This window comes from Polyodon spathula, chromosome 4, assembly GCF_017654505.1.
Source record: "Polyodon spathula isolate WHYD16114869_AA chromosome 4, ASM1765450v1, whole genome shotgun sequence".
NCBI lineage: Eukaryota > Metazoa > Chordata > Actinopteri > Acipenseriformes > Polyodontidae > Polyodon > Polyodon spathula.
This window is the reverse complement of record NC_054537.1, coordinates 16354442-16378215: the sequence shown is the minus strand read 5'-3', so window position 1 is coordinate 16378215 and position 23774 is coordinate 16354442. Positions and strand designations below refer to the sequence as shown.

General features: G+C 36.5%; 1 protein-coding gene across 3 annotated transcripts in view; it reads right to left on the bottom strand.

Moving 5' to 3' along the window:
* LOC121314228 (transcriptional activator GLI3-like) overlaps positions 1 to 23774 on the bottom strand; it is a 113604-nt gene that overhangs the window by 62185 nt on the left and 27645 nt on the right. For 2 of the 3 annotated variants that reach the window (XM_041247260.1, XM_041247261.1), the window contains exon 3: positions 11328 to 11573. In XM_041247260.1, coding sequence (XP_041103194.1) covers positions 11328 to 11573 — 246 coding nt within the window. Of the gene's footprint in view, positions 1 to 11327; positions 11574 to 13324; positions 13386 to 23774 lie in introns of those variants that run through there. The other variant, XM_041247262.1, reaches the window with a different exon arrangement.

Here is a 23774-nt window from a genome sequence, read left to right as displayed (position 1 = left end):
ATACAACCGAGAAATGGGGTGGCAGTGTCTTAGAGGGGAAAAGGTCAAGTATAAAGCCATTTCTTTTATCTACTTGGTCATTAACTTATTAATGACTTATGCTAATATAACTGAACATGTAAATAGAACCTGACAGACATGTTCCTCTTGGATAGTTCAGCTCTACAGCGAGTCACGTCATAAAGCAGGATAGGCAGGTTGTGAAAAGCCGTGTAACGCATCATTAATGGAACGCATTGCTAGAAAAAATGGTTGAGATTTGCTCAAGGCCTGCTTTTGCTGTTTGGTTGGAACAAATGATGCTACTAGGTTAGGGTTGCCAAATTTCATTACAGCTCTTTTCTTAAAGCATATGATCTCAGAGTTTAAACATCTTAATTTGCAGTGGTGTTTAGATTCAAGTGATGCATGGGAACTTGGTGTTTATTTAAGTGTAATTTTGAAAGAAATTCAAGTCTGGTCTTCCTGCGTTGCATGCCACTACAGAAACCTAGCTGTTTCTCATACATACTGAACGCCTCCTGTTCTGCATATTTGGAATCTAGTGTCATGTGCCATCTAGTGCACAAGAATATTAAATATATCTATTAATCCTCCATTTATAATTATTTCTGTAGCTTTAATGGTACAGTTGACCACCTGAATGACTTGAATAAAGAAAAAAAAATATGGATAGAAACTATATGTTAAAACATCAATGCTTGAATACTGCTAACAGGGATTGCTTCATATTGGTTGGATTAAGTTGGATTAAGTGATTTTAAAATTCTTTAAGTTTATCTTTATGTTTTAAAAACAGCATTCATTACATAGCGGGGCATTTTCTGTTTGTGTAACCTTGGATTTATTGCAATCCCAAATTGTTTGTTATGAATGTCATAATTATCTTTAAATTACATTATCTGTAGACATCCTACTAGTCTGAGTAGGCAAAGCCGATTACTAAGACAATTCCAGGAAATTACATTTTCCAAACCGAACTTTCTTTTCAAGGTTTATAACTTCAAGTCAAAGAGACGAGTGAACACTGAGGAAAGACTACAGGATACCTTACCCCTTGACTTTAACATCCAACACTGTCATTCATCACTGTGCTACACACTGCCTGGGTCTGAATTTCCTTTACTTGTAAATCAATACAATCCTCTTTCCTGTCCTTTGTCTGAAATTCAGTATATAGTTTATAGCTCAAAAAATGGCTGAGAAGTCCATACCACAGGAGACACAGGGTACAGGTAGTGCCTGCTTGAAATGGGAAAATAATTCACTCCCATGTAAAAATGTGACTCAAGCACATGCAACAGTGTTCCTGGAATTGCAACAATTGATTAACAAGTAAATAAAGACACATATATTTTAGCTTTTGTGCCAGGCAGATCAGTGCTTGAAAAATCTACATGGCTTAAAGATTTACAAGATTTAAAAACACAAAATAATTCAATGAATTAGGCAGTGATGTTGAAAAAAAAAAAAGGGGGGGGGGGGGGTTGAAGTTATTTCTTCTGGCAGTCCAGTCATCCTGATTACAGATACAAGCTCAGCATCTGCAAGAAATTTATAAAGCGAACACACTTTTAACAAATTTTTACCAAGCAATTTGCACACAGTTAGCTCTTTGTTTAATCGAAAAATATGCATGGCCCCTGATTGTATGTTCCTCCCCCCTCCCCAGTGGCTGGGAGTGAAGGTTATTTCATTTGGTCTTTGGGGAGCAGCAACCAATCTAATACATTTTCTGAATTATTTCAGATTGAACTGAGCTGAACATGAGAACAAAGCTCTGCTTCCAGAACAGAGAGGCTGACTGAACTCCCAACTGGAGAAGATTTACTCAGAGATTTAATAGCACAAACACTGGAGAAAATTGCAAGCCTTTCTTGTTTGTAAAATTAAACAAGGACAGCAATGTTTCCCTTCCTTTCTGCATTCCTGCTCACATATGTTGCTACATATAAACTTGAAATAATGGTTAAGCTGCCCCTAAACAACATAGTAATGTAACTATAGCAATGTTAAAAAAAAATAAAAAATTTAAAAAAGTCTTTAAAAAAACAATCCTGGGGCACCGTGTATTTACACTTCACAAAGAAACTGATTTGTTTCTTAACACCATTTGTGCCCCCAGGCCAATTTAATCGGCATATTTCCTGCTTGTCAAGTGCTCAGGCCGCAATTCATCAACCAATTCCTCTAACTGGCTCTGAGAAATCCAAATTGAAACCAATGGACCACTCTTCCAGGGGTGACCTTTTCCTTCATCAAAAATGCTCCAACACACCACTCCTCATATGTACAATACAGGGCACTTACTCAGTTGTTACTTGCGGGATAGACAGTGAAAAGTTATCACTTCGACAGGTAGTTTTTTTTTCCCCTCATATATCAATGATGAAAATAGAACTCCATTCCACAGCATATTAGCCATTCGATTTTTCTAAGAGCCTAATAAGTCATACCCTAGTTAAATTACACAACATGCAGAGGTCAAAAGCTTTGATGTGTGCCAAATTAAGCTTAAGAACGACTGAACTTGTATGCAGTGTCTAATTTTTAACTGCTTTTTAATCAGTTGTTTTACAAAATGACCTAATGGTATCACACTGCCTGTCTTAGAATTATTATTCATACAGCAGAACTTCCATGCTGAGATGCAGCAACTGTACTGCATGAGTCTTTCCATACCAGTGGCCTTTCTCTCTGACTGTGTTTGACAGTCCATAGATATACTGAGATCGGATGATATACTTCCCTTAGATTTCAACCTGTGAAGCGTTATAGTCTGCGAAGAGTTACGATACTTGAGAGTAAAATCAATTGTACATTTTTCACACGGAACTGAAACAACCCTAGTGAGGCAGGTGTGAATCACACTACCATTTTATGCTGGCTAAACATATTTAGCAAGTCATTTACAAGCAAAATAAATAGATTGTTTCATATCCAATACATATCACCTTCTACAGTTGCACTACAAACTTGCTGAAGCTTAATTGCCAAAGCATTAAGTGCTTTCTTGATAATTATCTTTACATCTCTCCTCACTGCTCTACATGCTGAAGCTGGTTATCTTTTCAGCCCCCCATGATGTCCAAATTGCATTTGCAAGACCTGTAACCTAATAGAGGAAAGGTGCCCTTTGTTCTTATACAAAAAACAAACAAACAAAAAAAAAACTTAATTTAGTGTAATAATCATTAGCCTACAATTCAAGTCCTCTGGGCTCTTTATCCAAACATTGACAGATCCATGAGTCGCTGGCATATGAATCGTCAAAAGAAGGGAATTTCCTGCAAGGTGCACTTTTCTTTAGAAACTGCTTCAAATAAATTACCATTCAAAAAATCTAATTCATCTTTACCATTATGTGTGTGTGTTCCATAGAGGAAAATGTAAGACTGAAGAAATATTGTCAATACACACAACATAAGATTAATCGTAGTTATTCTGTTTGATCCATGCACTTTTAGACTTTAAGATCAGTTAAATTGACTCCAAATGCTTCCAATAACAAATACAAACAGAAACAAAGGTAACTCCATAAACAGCAAAATGCTACCAACAGCACACATTTTCACAGAGACAGCGACTATAATAATAATAATAATAATAATAATAATAATAATAATAATAAGTCTTGTGTTATAGTTCACCCAGGTGGTACCAAGGTCCCTGGCTGGGCAAACAGACAAAACCATCCCATGTAAACCTTAAAGAGGATTGATCCTTAAGGACCACTGTAATGAGACCTTAAAAGGCTCAACAGCAGCAGTCTGTGATTGAGGAAGTGGCAGTCAGCTCCCAGAAGTCTCCTCTAGCTGAGCTACATCAAAGCGAGCTGGGAGCAGATAGCAGGATTCTGCAGGAATCCCTTATCTCAGTGCTAGCGGATGCTTCTCCTCTGATTGTCTTGAACTGCCACCTGTCCCAGGCATCTTTGAAGGCAACGCTAAGCCTGTGATGGATCTGACCTCCTTGAGCTCACTCTTTTATGTCTTTCTTCATTTTCTGGTCTGTTACATTTTCCCTCTCTTGTGCCGCTCGCTACATGGAGCACAGGGAGCTGTGATACAGCAAGATGCTTTACACTCACAATGGAAGACAACCCATACTCCAAAGAACATTTAATTATGAACATTCTTCAGCTGCTTCTTGTAAACAATGTGTTCTAATAAATCCAGGAGTTGTGGATGGCAGGGGTGCTAATCCTGTACTAATCCGGGGGAATTCGGATCACACCAGAAGCAGCAAATCTAATTTAACAAAAGCTTGCATGAAATAAGCAAATCTATTCAAAATAATGCATCTTAATTGAAAAGGCCAAATAATAATACTAAAAAATAGCAATATTGTAAACACCTTCTATCCACAGCCTCTTTATTTTTAATTAGGCGCCATACATTTTTAGCAATGGAAGGCTGTAGTATACCCTAAATATGAATCTTGAATGATCTTAAAGCAAATGTTTTAAATTTAAATAAAACAATCACTCACACACCTACAAACCATCTCACTTTTCTACAGCTGTCCTTTAATAAGGAATATGAATTTGCCTGATGCTTTCATACATGGTGATTGAAAAGCAAAGTCTAATTTTGCATCGGTGTGTAAAATATTTTCTGGTTTTAAAAAAATGGACAATATGGAAGAAAGTCTTTCCAACAGCCTGCAGCATTTCCCTGGCATTATTAGAATTAATGCAGCTTTACTTTCTTTTAAAAAAAACAACTTAAGGTAGACCTAATTATCTAAAGCAAGCCCACCAAGATAAACTTTTAGCTGGTGAAAATGATTTTGAAGTGCAGATGTTTCATTAAAAAATATAGCTTGCCACTGCTGTTTAAATTTGAGATAAATGTGGCTGTGAGTCAGAGAATAAGTTAAAGTAACACTGACAGTATGAAGTTAGGTGGAGAGACTCACCTTGCATGTTGTTTTTCAATTTTAAGTAAATTTTAAATGCTCTCCCAAAAACATAACAGCTGCCATGAGAAAATGCTTTTGGACGAAAAAAGTAATTGACAAAACAATCATACTACCAGGGTTTCATTTGGTTGTATCTGGTGATTTTATCATTCGGTAGAATAAGTCCTTTGATGAAAAGCACAAGTCTTTGAAGTACTGGTCTGGTACAGGGTGTCAAAAACAAAGTACTTTACACCTTTCAAAATCGGTTAAATCACACAACTTTGACTCTTCAACGGCAAGAAGAGAAGCTCAAATTGCTTTGCACAATTCATGCTTTTGGCTTTTATTAGGCCAGTTCCTGGCACCAAGATACTCAAGCTTATTTTCTGAGTGGGCCTAATTAAATTCCTTTTACCCTAAACACCAACCCTCGCAGCTCTGCAAGGGAACACATCTCCCAGGAAATCATTTATTTCACCCAGCTGTTAAGAGTCTGTTAGTGTTGGAAAACCACAACTGAAGGCATTTGGTAGGATAAACAGAAAGCATGCATTTTCCAAAATTCTGGCTCTAGGATTAAACATGCTTCAATCTGCCAAAAACGATTTCTTCAAGAACGGAAATCCTATAATGATCTAACCTGTCTTTTTCCAAACAAAAAGCTGGACAATCTATCATAATGTCTTGATTTTGCAACATAGATGCTGGTCATATAAAACAATAAACTTGTATTAAAAGACATAAAGAATGGCTGTATTTACCACTCTTTTGATGATTTGATTTTCTATAAAAGTTTATGGATAGACAGATCAGCTGACTGCTTAAAGTCTTTTGTTTACACACTGATCCACAGGGCTTATTTAGGAAAGGAGATTTCACAATAGCCAAATATTTGCTAGTGATAATTACCACGTTAGGTTATGAGATGAAGAGTCAGGAGCTGAACATAAGCTGAAAAAGTTGTTTCATGTTTTTAGTTTCTCCAGTACTAAAATAGGTATGTTATCCTTTGTAGATGTATTATTTATTGGTACACAGTAAAGAAGCATTTAACATGGGTCAATTTGAAGCTACACTTCATTATAAGCATCACTGTGTAGTTTTCACAACAGAATAAGGCTTGAGCAGGGAGAAAGGCCAGTCAATGCTAACTCAACAAACAGGGGGACTATTATGCCTTTTTGCATAATTATGTCTCCCCTCTTTGTTGACCTGCTGTTGTTTTATTCACCAACTGGTCTGCAACAGAGATAAACAACAATTGGTTGGTGGGTTCTAATGATAATGAGAGAAAACTTAGTTTAAAGTATTAAACTTTCTTTAACTACCGTACTTAAAGGTTTTCAGTTAACTGCCACAAGACGGAAAAGAACTGTTTGATAAAAATGTCACAAGAACTTCTGGTATCTCCATATGTCATTGGGGGCAATTATACCAAACCCCACTAATGCCCAGTAATGACAGAGTTGAAACCACCTGACTCGTGTTGCCTGTGACTGGCATTGAACTACAGAAATATAGAAAGAATACAATTTTATTAAAAAAAAAAAAAAAAAAAAAAAAAAAAAAAAAAATTTTAAAAGTGGTAGTTAATTGATGTAATAAGCTGTTTATAAAACACTGGACTTTCCATTAATTTATACAAATTATTCATTTCTGCTTTGTAAGCACTAATGATGTGATTAACTTAAAAAGGAAAAAAAAAACATACATGGGGCACTAAAACTGTAAAGCTTTTCATAGCTATTAAAAGCTCACTGAGCTAAGAGTCTTTTGTCTGCTGTAGTTAACTCCACTTATTACAGCCGGTTTATAGCTTGCAAACTGGCTTTTTAACACTAAAGCAACTGTCTAAGCTAACAACTCATGTTTGATAGTTGCTGAGGTTTTGAAAACATGTTCCTCTGCAATAGCCTCTAACAGAAGCAAGAGCCAAACAAATTATTTCACCATTGACAGCAGTTTAAACCCAGCTGCCTTTGTCTATATAAATGATATACAAACAATAGTTTTAAAAGATCCAACTCTTACATGTCCAAATGTTAGTTAGCTGAAAGAAACTGTGCGGAGCAATGAGAAATACTTCATTCGGCAAGTTAAGTGATGAAGAGACCCACAGATTATCATGGCTAATCAAAACAGCCGACTGGTAACAACATGCACCCAGCTACCTCCAGACCCTCATGTCTCCCTACACCCCTACCTGACCTCTCTGCTCTGCCTGCACTAGAAGACTGGCTGTACCTCCTCTATGCCCCCCTGCCTCCGCGCCTGCTCCTTCTCCACCCTCGCCCCGCAGTGGTGGAATTACCTTTCTATGGATGTCAGGATTGCCCAGTCCCTGACCACCTTCCGGCGCCTCCCCAAGACACACCTCTTCAGACAACACCTGGAAAACTCAACTCTTCCCTTCTGGACAATATAGCACTCTGCCTTTAATGCACTTTAACTTGCATTTATCTGCTCCCTATTTTACTGTATTTAATCCTGCACTGAACCCAATCTATAGTATTTTGTATTTCACCTGCACTCGTATCTAACCCTGATATAAATATCAACACTATTATCTGTTCTTGAACTGCCCCAATATCAAATCATAATGTGTTTTGTATTTGCTCTTATTAGGACTAAAGTTACTGTATTTTGTATCTTGTTCTTAATTGTACTGTAATTCTTGATATGTATTTTTTTGTGTACAACTGTAAGTCACCCTGGGTAAGGGCATCTGCTAATAAATAAATAAATAAAAAAATAACAACAGCATGTAGTATAAGCACCAAACTGGCTACTTGAAAGGACAGAAATATCTGATTTGAAATCCAAGATCCAAATCTATACACTACAGTAAGAGATGACTCAAGGTATTGGTATTGTTGCTTGCAAACTATTATATATATATATTTTATATTTTGTTTTGTAGATCTGTGTTCCTCAGGGCTTTTAGTTTTTTATACCATTTGGAAACAGAACTCCTCGAATCAAAATAAAAAAAAAAATGTTGATGCTTTATTTCTTATACTCTCTGAGCACAGCCAGGTAACACGTTTACCAAGATTCCCTTGTGAACACAAAGTAAATAATCGTATCTGATGATCGTTCACTGGTTATGCCATTTATTTTATGGGAGGGAGTTTATATCTTGGTTAAAATGTAAAATAAGAAAATCTATTTACATCATATAACTTTTAACAGTTGACACCATGTTACTAACATAGTTATACGAAGTAGTGTAGTTTTTGTTCACCAAAAATTTGCCTTGACGCTTCCAAGCTTTTTCGCAAATTAACTTGGTTAAATTTTAAACAATGCCAGGGGTAATAAAATGTATATAAACACACACACATATATTAACAGTATTGTAAGGGATAGCATGGTGTCTCTAAAGAAGTGCTACATCACAAAGACGACAGCCAGGTGCAAATGGCTCCAGGTGCTGGCATATTAGCTACAATAAACACTGACAGCAGAGAATAAAGAATTGCCCCAGTCACAGCTCTATCAGCGTTCTGTGCAAACGCTGCAGTATGGCAGGGTTCACACCTGTGACAGATTTAGGAGGTGAAGCAAAGGGTCGCTGAGGTCAAAGTGGCATTTGCTAGCGTAACGGTCCCTCTCACTGTGCCGCAGGTTTTCAGAATCTGACACCACTGCTGCCTCAAGGCAGCGTGGGGATTTAAAATTGCTGTCAATGCAAGTTTTGATTTACAAAGCAATTACATTCGGTGTCTCTCCTCTTCACATAGTTCTAATGTACTCAATGTATTAATACAAATATTATATAAATAAGGGGGTTGTATTGTCAGAATTTGGATTCACATAGATTTTTTGTGCAAACAGTGCCCAAGAAAAATGGTGTCTGTGGGTTTAATTGGCAGTTTAATTTAATTATCTTTGGAGAGTTCTACTTTTATTTTTAAACGAGTAATCATTACTAAGCCAGGACTTATAAAACACTGCAGTAAAACAAAACTAAACTATTGTTTTAAATAATTTGTGCAATTGATTTGGATATAACTTTTCTTTTTTAATAAAAAAAAATTGCCTTTTGATTTTTCCAGATGTAATGTTTCTTCAGCTATTACACTTAGTGAGCTACCTCTAGCAGATCCAATCACTTTTTTGGTGCTGCTGGGAGAGGAGAGGGAATTAGCCACTGCCTGAACTAATAACCAATGTTTGGTCCTAATAAGCAGCTGGCAGCATGTGGGACAGTGAAGGATCTTCATTTATTTACCAGGTTTGCCCTTAAAAGGCAACTGCTGACCCCATTCCTAAGGAGAGAAAGCCTCTGTCATAACTCAGCCTGAAACGATCGAGCACTAGGGTCCAAACGTGTAACTTTTTGATTCCAAAAAAACCCAAAACGTATGTGCCCAAGCGTGTGCAGCTACAAGCCTGGATCTTACTTGTGCTGCTTTGTTTCCCTGACTAATCACATTTACTTACTGATCAATAAAAGATTAAAAATAAAACACTAACTCATGTCTGAGGTTAGAGATTTTCTTGTGCCAGTTATGACTTTGAAGACAAAAATCATTGCATGCTTTCACTGCATTCACTTCACGATAGACACTGTCGCGGCCAAAAGGCCAAGAGTTGAAAAGTTGGAGCTGAGAGGTTCTGTATTGAAGTCCATTTCACCCACTGACTTGCTATATGACCCTTGGGCAAGTCACTTAACCTCATTGTGCCTCTGTACCACTGAGCTGTAAAACTGCATACCCTACAGTAAATTAGATGTGGCAGTAATGTGACAATAATGCTGTGGTTTAAGGTTGCTTCTTAAGGTTGGGGTAACAATTTCATTTAGTAACTACTTCATTAAGGGACCCTGAATTAAGGCCTCTAGAACATTGTTCCACCCCCTGCAAAAAAAAAAAATATATATATATATATATATATATTTTTTTTGTTGTTGCTATCTAGTGCTGCTCTTCATTTATTTGCAAGATTAACAACTCCACCAGCAAGATAAGCAGTCAAATTAAGTTAAAACTAAACAAGTACTCGTTTTATACAAAGGCAAGAAACAATAGCCTCCTTTCCTTTCCTCTTTCTGTTTCACCAGTCATACTGCTTTTAGGAAGACAAAAAATAATTGTCGAGCACTTTGATGTGAACCTTAATGGGGGAACATTCCCATTTGCTGCCAGACAGCTAATGAAGGACTTAAATGAGCTGTTTTTTTTTTTTTAGTATTCATACCAACTTTGCTGAAAAATTGTTCACTAATCAGCTGTCTTCAGAAATCTTTCATCTGGCTAATGACCCTTTACCTTCAAATTGTAAACATTCTGTATAACCTACCCCCCCCCCCCCCCCCCCCCCCCCGGGCCCCCCCCCCCCATATTTACAGTAGGCCTCTCCTCCACGGACAGTAATTCAAAACTCATTGTTCTGTTTGGTGTGCAAACTGCCTGCATCCAGACTTTCTCAGCTTGTGCAATTGAAGAAATATTACACTTTTGTATATTAGTCGAATTACAGGACCAACAGATGTTTTTCTTAAATCAAAGTAAGGTTAGGAGAGTGGAAATAGTGGGATATTTTTGCAACTAAATTAGTAAATCCTGCAACGAATTAAGCACATCTTTAACAAGATTTGCAGGTATCACCATCCAATTATACTGTTCTTTCTTTCTTTCTTTACAGGTTAGTCCTATGAGGAGAAGCATATCAGTTACAGGAATCAATACAAGTATAAAGATAATTCAGTCAGCCAAAAAATTCAATAATCAAGTTAAAGACAAGAGCCCAGTGGTTCAAAGAAGTCCATTATCACTCTCTTTTAAAAACTGAAAAAAACTAACCATGTGTCTTGCTCCAAGAGGAAGGGAGTTACAAGAATTTGAAGCCAAAAACGCAAAAAAACATTCAGCCATAATTAGATCTAACTTCAGGATTGTGTAGGGACTTAAGCATACACCCTGTTTTATATCAATGCAGAGCAAAAATATACTTGATAACTTGAGGCCTGTCAACTCCTTTTTCATGACTTTATTTTTGCCAATTCATCTTTTTTTGATGCAATGCTGAGCATTCCAGAGGCATCTCTATTATACAATGACATTACGCTTCAAATAAGTCTATGGAAGCTGCCATATTCATGTGTGTGTGTGCTGCATGCGCAGTGCATCTACCGTTATACATTTTCTTGTTTGGATGTTTGTAATATTTTTGTACAGAATCTTGTGAGGCTTGCAAATTCTTGATGCTTTAAGTTCTGATTTGAAAGTCTGAGCTAAATTTCATAGCCGAATGTTCTAACTTCAAGTAGCTAAGTCTGCAACCCTTAGTCTAAGCTGCATGTCACCGTGTTCATATTTGGTGCATTAGGTACTGCAGAAAAAAACTGTACACAAAAGGTAATTTTTTTAAGGTAATTTGATGTAGTACTGGGCTAAATGAGATCAATTACTTACGGTAATGGTGATCCATATAACCATTTCTTGGGTCCATCGCGAATAGCGTCCCGCGGTAAGGGACCGAGTGTTCAGCCAGGTGGGAAAGGGATCCATGGATCTCCTTTTTCACCAGCGAGGCTCTCTCCTCAGTGGATGTTGAGGGCTCCTCACTGATTTTTCCAAGACCTTGTCCTCCTGAGTGCGGCTGCATTGAGATTGCGTTTCTTCTTTCTCTCTGATAAGGCTGTCCAGGACTTTCATCCTCTGAAAGACAGTAAGTAACATAATTTTAAATCTCCAAGAACATAGCCTAAGAATAAGGCTTCCATTCCACTCCAAAACAAATGTAAAATACCTTCTATTACTGCAGTCACAGAACTCATTAAGGCTGTTACATTAGATTAGGGCACAACATGTAATCACTGTGTGTAATTGTAATGTTAATGTGTGACCTGAGAATTGTAATGTCTTTATATGCTCTGGACACTCATCAGCTGTTTTGATGAAGTGCATCCATATTCATTAGTGAGTTCCATTTTGGCCAATAATTCCTTGTGTAATCTCAGCATGCAACACATGTCCTACACAGATGGTGATTCTTATAAAATATTAATCACATTTTTTGTCATCCATGACTAAAATCCTTTACAGTATATTTTGTCATTTTGAGTTTGAGATGTCAATAACAGTCTTTTAGAGCAAACTGATATCGATAGGTCTCTGCTAGAGTCCAAGTATCCCGGCTTTATTTTGAAATGTGAATATGTTCTCCAAACAACCATCTACCTATAAATATTTTCCAACAAATGACTAATTTAAACAAACTAGGAACTGAGATAGAAATCATGTTTAAAAAAAAAAAAAACAATCAATAGTTTTGCATGCTTGCAAGCTATAAAACATTTGTCTACATTGCCTCTCTCTTGAGGCCAAATGAAAAACCTGATGGTCTGTGAACCTTCAAGCAAACGAATAGAAAGCAAAACACTTTGAAGGGCTGTCCACATTGCAGGGGTTTGAAACTATTCATGCAATTATTCTGAGTTCTCCTCCAGAGCATTAACCACGGCACAACACAGGGGCAAGCAAGCTGTCCCGTCTTGTTCTGTTCAATAAGTTTTAAGTAAATGCAGGCAAGACTGAAACCAGGCCAAATTACTGACAGAAAGGCGCTGCCTGCCATGGCAACAAGTGTGACTCCATAGCAAATATGTAAGCAAACAACTCAGTCATCAGCAGCATCTGCCAGTGAACTCCAACAGACAAACAGAAGACAACTGTTACTGCACTGGATTTGAGCAAAAGCCAGCTACAGGGTCAGGAGACATAGTCAATTCACAAAAAAAAACTTCAGACAGAATTCAGCACTGCTACTGCTTTACAGTACTTCAGTAGGTAGGCATGAATTGCTATCAGAATGGCCAATTTATATATCGGAATGACTAGTCCTTACTTGTGCTTTCTTACCCTGAAACATGTTTTTAATCTGACTGGTTTAGGGAATCTGAGGTGAATTCCCAACTGCTCTTTTTATTCACAGTAACCCTTATTTCAGTAAAACTGCAATATTTTAAAACATTATAACAATGTGTAATGCACCACCAATACAGGCTTTAGAAAATGAGTGTCCCATCTAAGTTTTTACTTGTTTTGATTTTTTTGTTGAACATAGCCTTGTATAATTCTCAACCCACATAACCCTTGATTAACATGTGAACAATCAGCACTAACATAACACGAAACACATTAACAATTATTTGATATCTAATGTGCAAAAGAAAAGAAAGAAAAATACTTTATCTTTTTAAAAGCTTATTCATCCAGGTGCATACATTGTTTCCAGAGCAGACAATACTTTTAAAATGAAACGCACATTGAAGACAGTATATTTTATGCCCAGGCTTCATTATCTATGCAGTGTTCTTCTAATCTGCTAACAGAAGATAATCCTTGGTGCTAAACCTAAACCACTGTTTTGCTCAAAAAAAGAGACAAGATTCTGCAGTAATACTTACAGCTAACTCCAATAGACCCAGCGACTCAGCCTCTGAAAGTTGTGCTTGAGTTTTCCCAAACCATGCAGACTCTCATGTGAGCAAGCAGTGTGTCTCTTTCTTAGGACCCTGGCCCCTCTGCCTTACCCTTCCTCTTCTCCTCCCTCTCCCATTCGAATATTCACAAGTGGCTGGAACCCTGCTAAGTTTTCCGAGCTCATTAGTATTCTTCCCTCTGTTCCTTTCAGTGAACTTACTCTGTATTCAGGCAGCTCATTCTAGCTGAGGGGGGTCAAGCGGCTAATCATTAAATCAAACTCATGTCACACCATCACAATCAGCCTTTACAGAGAGGAGGGTTTATTATTTCAGTTTATGCAAAATAAATGGTTTTACAAATACTCCCCAAGCAGGGTCAACTTCAGCTTGAATTGCAAAGCAAACTTATCTGGACTATCGACTAAACCAAGAGTGCTCTTTTATTGACTTTAGCAAGTGCTCATCCTAAGGCACTGCCACAGGTAGGATTTCTGGGGGGGGGGGAGGTAATCTAGCTGTTCTTCTCTGAACTAGTGTCTGCAGAGATGCTGCACAAAGCTCTTTCCAGTGTGGTTTCTAGCTCTTTAAAACTCCAGTCATTGGATCATTCCTACTGGGCAAACTTACACCGCTGTCTAACAGCAGGAGGGGCAGGGGGAGGAGCCTAAATTGAATAGTTGGGTTTATGAAATCATTTCACAACAGAGTGTCATTAATAAGTCAATAATAAATCTATATGTACAAAATGGTCTATTTTTTTTTAAATACACGGTTGACAGTAACTAATTTACTCTCACCCCCAACCCCCACAAGCCTGTTTTCCATGGCTGTGCTGGACAGGCTCAGTTCATAGGTCTATTCACCCCCACACAAAGACTCCAGCCAAGACCTCTATGGACCAATGAAACATGCTCAAAAACTGGGCTCTCTATAGTGATTGAATTTCTTAACATCTTTTCAAAAAGCAGTAAATGCCTTGAGGCTAAAGGAAGAAGCAGGCTAATGGTGAATTGGGAGTACTGAACACATTTCAGAGCCCTTTCCTCCTTGCTTTTGAGGTTGAAAGCAAGCTTTTGCCTTTCAAGTTTCAAAGTCCTTTTTTCCTCCAGCAGTGTCACAGAAGGATTTGAAAAGAAGGTAATTGTGCTCTCCGTCTCCCTGATCAGAGCTTACGTCCTAGTTCTGGTATTTCAGAATCTTTCTTGCAGTATAATAGTGCTCCATGCTTTAACCATCCTGCACTTTTCCAATTGCTCATTAGATGTTTCGTAAATGAGTCGTTTCAGGGGCACACATGTAAAGCAAGACTTGGTTAAAATCAGTTTACCTAGCAAACAATTCTTCAGGGCAAAAACAGTATAGAAAATGTAAAAGATATACTGCAAAACTACTGTAACTCAAGGGCATACAATGAAATGTATGTAGTACCTTTATTGCTGCTTCATGTGCACTGAAGCATCCAACTTCTTCAGACACATAACAAAAACAATGTTTTAAATTTAAAGGTGTCTCAAAAATCCTATTTCAGATTCACAGTGTACTGACAAAATGGGTCCCAGATATGGTGTATTATATTAGATGGTCTTTGTTAATTGGGGTACAGTAATCCTGGATGACTGACACCAAATTGCTTAAATGGAAATTTTAATTTATGAAACTGAAAATTGTTGCTAAATAACCGATGTATTAAAACATTGTGAATGAGGCCCTATGTATCACATGAGCAAAATGCCTCCTTTCCACGAATCTCATTCACATGTGTTCAATCACTTGATGAAAACTACTCACGCAAAAACATGAAACAAATTCTACATGGGAGCCATCGCAGAGCAAAGTATATTATGGTTTATAATGGGCTGCAGAAAACATTGGACATTTTCAGCATGTACTGTATGCAACAGAAGGATGAAAATTCATTTTTGAAACCTGATATTGGTCACTTAAGCACCTTTTGTTCATACTGCAACAACTCTTTACTTTTAGAATTTTTATGTATTTTTGAAGGGGTGAAACATGATAAGCAATAATATTTTACAGTAAACTTTCCCACTTTTTAATGTATATAAATAATCCTTATCTTGAAATATGTATGTATGAAGCTTTCAGTGTTTGCCCTTTCTGCTATGTACATCTTAGTTACTATTGAATTTGTACTGAGTTGTAATTCAGTAAACATGACCTGCCTATGAAAGACAAGCTTAAGCACACACAGGCTTTCTAAACATACAAGAAGAAACAGACGCAGTAGAGCTTGTTTGCTCAGACCCACTTGAGAAGTGCGAGGGTCAACCTTGACAATCTTTTAATAACGCGTGCAAACTGCACTTCTCACCAAATGCTTAAGCATCTGTTTAGTGGTGTATTAAAGAGATTAGGACATTCTTGTGAAAAGTAACATGATGATCAGGACACAGGGTGCACATAGTGTATAGTAGGAGTCAAAAAAAGGTATTTTATCTGTTTTCAGCCTGTTAGGCATCTTGTTAAACATTCTGCTGTACTGTTTCTTCAAACAAACATTTCAGAGCAACTATTATTTCAAAAGCATTTACAAACTCTAGACAACTAGCAGCATTTGCTCATCTGAAACTGAAATATAATGGGGGTTATTTTCAAAAGAGATCTGCTGGAGGATCACATTATTTAAACTTTTTTTTTTCTGCACCTGTTTTTCCCCCTTTTTTCAGTAAAGTATTGTAAAGCATAGTAGGACTCTATCCGCTAGTTTGGTTCATTAGTTATTTTAACGGTTTCTTTTGGTGGAATGCATAATGATCTAAGAATCTGTGTCTATTTTCTAAAGACAAAAGTGGTGGATAATGTAAACTTACACCAGTTAGCTTTCCACCTGCGTCAATACGTCTATTCGCCAATAAAAAACACAGTCTCCTGGGCATTCAATGTTATCTCCTATGTTAGAAGCAGCTGTGTGTGTGTGTGTGTGTGTGTGTGTGTGTGTGCGTGCTGACGTGTGTGTGTATGTGTGTGTATTACGATCCCAAGCTGAAATACAATCCTATTGCAATTCACACAATTCTCTTTACCTCATGCCGATCTGAAGAAGATCTGACCACCCCTTTTTCTCGAAGTGAGACTAATTTGAGTCATTCTCCTGGGTCGCCCCCAATGTGTCAAACTATAAGCTACTTTGGAAAATTACAAAATGTTAAAAAAAACCAAAAAAAAACCCCAAACCTTAATGTGTCGATGATGAAGCTGGCTTTTTATTTGGCCAACTTCTTATTCGCTAATATCCACAAATGTAACGAAAATTGTAACTGGGGTATTTCAGGGGATAAATTGCCTCAGGCTGCTCATTTCAAAGCTAATACAAACACAGGGGAACCCCTCTACGTCATCCATGTGTATTTATCCCGGCCCAAAACAGAATTTGGTACAAAAATAGCTGGCAAACATAGCAATATTGACATTGGGTTTAGAGTAACATTTCAAAGTAGGTATCCAAAAGTGGAAATCTTGTGCGTGATTTTGCTTTCCTTTGTTATATTGTCTAATAACCCACTTTTAAGTTTTGTGCTTTCCAAATTTAATATAGCATATTCACACAGACCTGAACAAGAAAAAGTCTATTTAACAAACCCCAGGGCCCAGTTACTTATTCAATTTTAGTTACATTAGGGAGTAAAAATCTGGGGTGTGAATAAGAAAACTGGCCGAATAAGAAGCCAACTTCAGCATTGTGTTAATGAGGTAATAAATACACTGCAGACATATGCTTTTAAATAAAATGACCACACCATCCACTTAATATATACATGGAATTTGCGTAGAATTGTACAAAGTTGTTTTTAGTTTTAAGTAGAATTTATAACTTATTTTAAAGTTGATGACAACAATACATACAATACATTCCTTAAAGTAACTTAGCTTTCATGTCTCTTCAGGGAACGTCTTCAGTTTAACAATGCAATGTTCAGTATTTCGATGCATATGCGCTACTTGGGCTGTACCATTTTGTTTTAGCACTGTTCCTTTTTTTTAGTGCATATTTATGATTTTGGAATGTTTTGATATTATGCTTGTTTCAATATTGACTTAATTAAACCTTATTTAGCACACTTTAGTACTTTTGAAATATATAAATCGGATGGTTGATCATTTTATTTAAAAGCATATGTCTGCAATGCGTTTATTTATTTATTTATTACTTTTTAAATTTTTATTTCCAAAGTACAGTTTGACACATTTGGGACTACCCAGGAGAATAATTCAAACTAGTCTCACTTTGACATGAAGGGGTGGTCAGATCTTGTTCTGGTATTTGCTCTTATTCAGGTCAGCTTTGGGTAAAGTAAATTGTCTGCATAAAAAATGTGATTTCAGCTTTCTACAAATGTCAATGAACGGTCTTCAAGGCGATGTGGTTGACCCGATCCTGATGCCACCACCCACTACACACACACAATTCAAATGTGAATACTGTAAAGCAGGAGAGTTTTAAGTCGCTTCTATTAGGCTGTTAGTCACCACTTACTTTGAGCAGGCTAATTAGACACTTCAAAGAAACTACAATACACTCCCAGGAGGGTAAAAAATTATTTTCAACCCATTTAATTGCACATTTACGCCTATCTGTGGGTAGCAGGCTAATTTAACTTTTGACATTTGATATCTGAAAATGAGAGGGATCAGCGATTTAACTGAAACAGGATTAAGAACCTCCCCAAAAACAAGGCTTTCAAGCTGGTGAAATTCATTAATTCGCCTCACGCTAAGCAGTTTATCAATGACTAAAAATGTACTGCCTACAATGGGTAATGTATTCAAAATGTTCACTCATAAAACTCACTAATTATGAGCTTTTGACATCAAATGAAACAATTGTTTGCATCAGTTTTATTTCTTCTTTTTGAGCATTTTCACTGTTTTGGTCAACTTCTTGTAAACGTTCTGTATGGGATATTTTAATTTCTATTTCCTCTTTGTTTTTACAGCCAATCAAATTACAAAGGTGTTCCCAAAATTCGAGGGGAGTATTCCATACAATTGTAATGACTTTTTAATCTACATTTATACAACGTGTGTTTGAAGTTTTTAAGAGCTGAGAAAATGAATGATTTTTTAAAAAGCTGCCAAATACACAACATACATATACCCATATAGCATAGATTGTACTTTTTTTTTTTTTAAGTATGACATTATTTGTATTTATAATGTATTATTTCTATTAATCTCATTGTATACAGCCCACTAAGGTAGTGTTGTTTTAATCTACAGACTACATCCTTTGAGAAGAACTTAATTGTTGATTTGTTACAAAAACAATAAACCCCCTTTAACACTCAGTGTAGACTGACAAGGTTAACCAGTTCTCCTATTCTGATCTTTCCTTGCTATCTGCATATGCCACTGGATCACCTGAAAATGGTATTAAACAATACATAAACTGAGCAATGCATATCGCTTTTGGGCATTGTAATTATTATGTCATTTCACTACACATGACAACTGTGTGTGTTGTAGGTAGTACAAGATCTAGCATGCTAGCCTTATTATATATAATTGCAGCTTGTGAAGGTAAAGACAAAAGCAAGACTCTTCTGCAGATTTCTATCAAGAAATTGCTTGTGCTTAGAAACCCATAAACCCCTGAGTGGAAGATGAACCCTGGCCTAACAGGTTACTCCCTATTCAACTGGGAAAAATCTCAAGAATTTCCTCTGGTCACTTACAAAACTCTTAATCACATTTACTACCCCAAGACCTGCAGCTTGCTAACCAGCTGGTATCATCCGTTACAAAACAGTCTGATAAGGTGTCCCGCAAATTCTTCTAATAATAACTGGAAAAACTTTCATCAACCAGTTAAATGTATATCTACATTGGTATGTACAATTCAATTCTACTGATTGTTTTTTTTCTTACTCTTTTTTGCTGTTTCTTTCACATTGGTAATTCATTCATTATTGTAATAGGTCACTACACTTTTTCTAAGAAGAGGTTTTGATGTGAATGAAGTCCATTAGACTAATTTCTTTCAGTTTACAGTAGTTAAAACACAAACTATTTACACATTGGAGGAATGTGATACATGTACAGTGCATTGTTTCCTTATGAATATGTATTAAGAGTTATACATACATTTGTGAATCACTCAGTAAAGTCAAGATGTCTTGTGCCACTCGCTAGAATCCGGTATATATGCAACAGAGAGTATCCATAGGTTTTGTTCACATATTTTTTAACTTTTATTTGTGCAACATCAAGATTAAAAAGTGAACCAATCAAATCAACATTAGAGTGCCGTGCACCTTCATCAGGATTTACATGTGAATCATGTGAATCCTGAATAGCATGGTACCATGTCAAATCTGACTGCACACATGTCTTAGAAAGAACTAAACTTCAGCATGCATTATCAGCAATAACTAACATGTCCAGTAATGAACAGATGCAAATCTAGTTCTCAGATCTTTCATCACCCTGGTCTATCTTTCACAGCCTGGTTTAAGATATTTATAAGAAAAATCCTGGTAACTGTGCTAAAGTCATACAACAACAGTAACTATAGCCTGTGCATGCATCTTTTGAATAGTATGATTCAGCTACATTTCAAGAAACTTTGATTTCTAAATAAAACTCCTCACTAAAATATGATTATGTAAAATTACGTGAAGGCTACGTTGAGATTTGAGCTTTTAAATATCGGTGGTGCGTGCGATAACTTAATTAGTAAGCTGATGTAGGTGTTCAGAGCAGGGAGAATTACAGTGTTACAGGGTGTATTAAAGGAAGCATTCTGAGTAACTCCCACTGCCAATAAGCCCACCTTTCATGCACATGCACTCAGTAACTTACAGGTGTTACCATGTAAGCTATAAAGAAAAACATAACCTCAGGCAACAATTTCATCTTGCAAAATTATGGTAAAAAAAAAAAAAAAAAAGAAATATCAACGCTCTTTAAAATTTAAGCCATACGTACAACATGTCTATTTGTGTTGTAACTTGAAATGCAATTTAGAAAAGAATGTATATGATAGGAAATACAACTGGAATGTACCTCATATGAAAATATGTTGCAAAAATACAAAGGGCTAGTTTTGTGAAGAGGCTGTTGAAATGAATATTAATATCTACTGTGGTCAAGGTGTAAAAGGTGTGGTTTACCAGAGTAAAAAGGATAATGAGTTGTGTAAGCACTGAAAAACTTGGACTGTATATGTGAAACCAAGCAAGTTTATACAAGCAATGGCCAAGATTTAAGAACAACTGTCTTTAAGAAGAAATGCTGCGAAGGTCCTTTGAAGCTACAGTATGACTATTTACGGTGTGTGAAATACTGTCTTTCTGGCACTTTGGTTTTATTTTTATGTTAACTAACAGCTTAATCGCCTAGGAGTTTGTAACACTAAATTCTTACCTATCAGGGTTCAACTGCAGTTAATGGGCAGGATTTTCAAAAATAGTGTCACTGTATCAAACTCATGGTATAGTAACGACAGCTTTTGTGGCAAGTGATTTTCAAGCGAAATTCGTTAATAAAATGAATCTGTTTGCTTTGAAATTGAGTCGATGAGGTTGTTAATAAACACATTTCTCGTTAAAAAGTTTGCCGCAGGTCGTGTACATCACTTCCTGTCTCATCGACTAGATAAAGGGAACTCGTTAATCAAAATGCATGTTAACGAGTAGGGATGTCACGGTATCAAATTGTGACGGTATGGTAACCGTCAAAAAATATACTGCGGTTATCGTCGTACCACAGTATATCACATTATTGAGGAGTTTGGTGATAAAACGAGTGATCAGGAGAGGATTTATCAGTATGCACGTCTATAAAGAGGTATGTGAAAAATACAGCAAACAAGGGGTGGGGCTTGGCTGGAGATACAGTACTGATGTCTTTTTGCCATGCACTGCCTTTTAAACCTGTTTTACACTGAAAATTATATATATATTTTAAACAGTGCATGTAAAATAAACAGCGCATCTGAAAAGAAATTGGACCTGACGCGCCTGACAAGCACTGAATAAATGGACTGCAAAGAGTTAGAACACTTCACATATAAAATGCTGATTTACGATTATCTGGCACGTGGCTGTAAATCGAACAGCACGGATTTAATAATAAATAATTAAATTCCCCACATTCGGGGCGGATATTTTGGCACAGCTTATTATATACAACTCTTTTAATGTTCATTTTGCAATCTGTTTTGGTTAAAAAGAAAAAAAATATATTTTTGTGGATGGGGCAGTGGGTGTGGTAGACTTGCCAGCTCACGAAGTGTAGGCTATCTAGGTTTTGTTGGAATTTGCTTTTCTATGTATTTTAGTATGTATGATTGTAGACTATAAATAAATACATTTGAAGTGCCACTTGTGTTTGTAGTTGTTCGTTATGATACATGTATACCATGTATGTAACGCTTCATTATATATTTATTATGCTTTTCAAATTGCAGTAGAACTTCCTAACCCAATACACAATTTGATTATAATTAATTGTTCAGTGAATTGCTCTAATCACACACTTTCTCTGGTACTCTTTGCTTGCCTCTGCAATAAATAAACTCAACATGATTAGAAGTAGTCACTGAACACCAACACAGGGGGTGAATACTTATGCAATCAATTATTTTCTGTTTTATATTTGTAATTAATTTAGAACAATTTGTAGATTTCATTTTTCACTTTGACATTATGGACTTTTTTTTGTGTTGATCAGTGGCGAAAACTCCAAATTAAATCCATTCTGATTCCATGTTGTAACACAAAACAATGCTGAAAAGTTCAAGGGGGGTGAATACTTTTGAGAGCCACTGTAGTTGAATTGATCATTTCTTGGCAGTAACATTACACTGGGTGCAAATAACTGTATATCATTTTAGTAATACAACAAAGGTTCCGTAATGTTGCAAATAGTTAGAACAAGTGAATAAATCTCATTCATAACCACAAGTATAGAAAAGGCTAAAATATGTTCTTAACTACAAATATTGAATTATCTAGGTAAGAAATTAACCTATACATTTCTTCTCTGTATCGTCGGCGTCAGAGCCGTGGTCTGTTTCAAGGTCAGTTATATACGCCTTCGTTAATTAAACCCCTCCTTTTTCAAGTGCAAATTAACTCCTGATTAATTATGACAATTAACATGGATTGCCTTTTAAGTTGCCACGCAAACAAAAGAAACAGTCCCAAGAAGCACTGCTTGTTTAGATATTAACATTATTTTGTAAATCAACATAATTTCGGAAATCACATTTGCACAATTATTTAATAACGAAATAGGCATAAAGACTGCTTGAAAATGCCAAAATCAATGGTACATATCAATTTGTTGATTAACACTGGAGTTATCATTTACAACTTTTGAAAATCCTTCCCAATGTGTCTTGGAACAGACCTTAAGGCAGTACATGGCCATGTCAAATTTATTAAATAATGACTTTTCACAAGTTTGTACAAAGGAGGATATGGACAACATTCCCCACATGTCAACCTGTTCCTATCCCGTTTTAAATAACTTTAGCATACCAGAGGCAGAAGTGTTAAAGGGACTAGGAGCTCTTAAAATAAACAAATCCCCTGGGCCAGATGAGATCCTCCCAACAGTACTTAAAGAAATGAATGAAGTTATTTACAAACCGTTAACCAAAATCATGCAACAGTCTCTTGACACAGGGGTTGTACCGACAGACTGGAGAATTGCAAATGTAATACAGCTCCACAAAAAGGGAAACAAAACCAAACCAGGTAACTATAGATCAATAAGCGATTACATGTAAACTTATGAAAACTATAATAAGATTCAAAATGGAAAATTACCTATATGGTAACAGTATTCTGGGAGACAGCCAGCACAGTTTTAGGAAAGGGAGATCATGTCTAACTAACCTGCTTGATTTTTTTGAGGATGCAACATTGACAATGGATAACTGCAAAGCATATGACATGGTTTATTTAGATTTCCAGAAAGCTTTTCACAAAGTCCCGCATAAAAGATTAATTCTCAAAATGAACAGAGTAGGGATTCAAGGAAATGCATGCATATAGTTTAGGGAGTGGTTAACATGTAGAAAACAGAAAGCACTGATTAGAGGAGAAACCTCAAAATGGAGCGAGGTAACTAGTGAAGTACCACAGGGATCAATATTAGGTCATCTGCTATTCCTAATCTACATTAATGACTTAGATTCTGGTATAGTAAGGGACTTTTTCAACCTGAAAAAAAGAAACAAGGCCAAGGGGTCACAAGTGGAAATTAGATAAAGGGGAATTCAGAACGGAAAAAATAGGAGGCACTTTTTTACACAGAGAATTGTGGGAGTCTGGAACCAACTCTCCAGTAATGTTGTTGAAGCTGACACCCTGGGATCCTTCAAGAAGCTGCTTGATGAGATTTTGGGATCAATAAGCTAATAACAACCAAATGAGCAAGATGGGTCGAATGGCCTCCTCTCTTT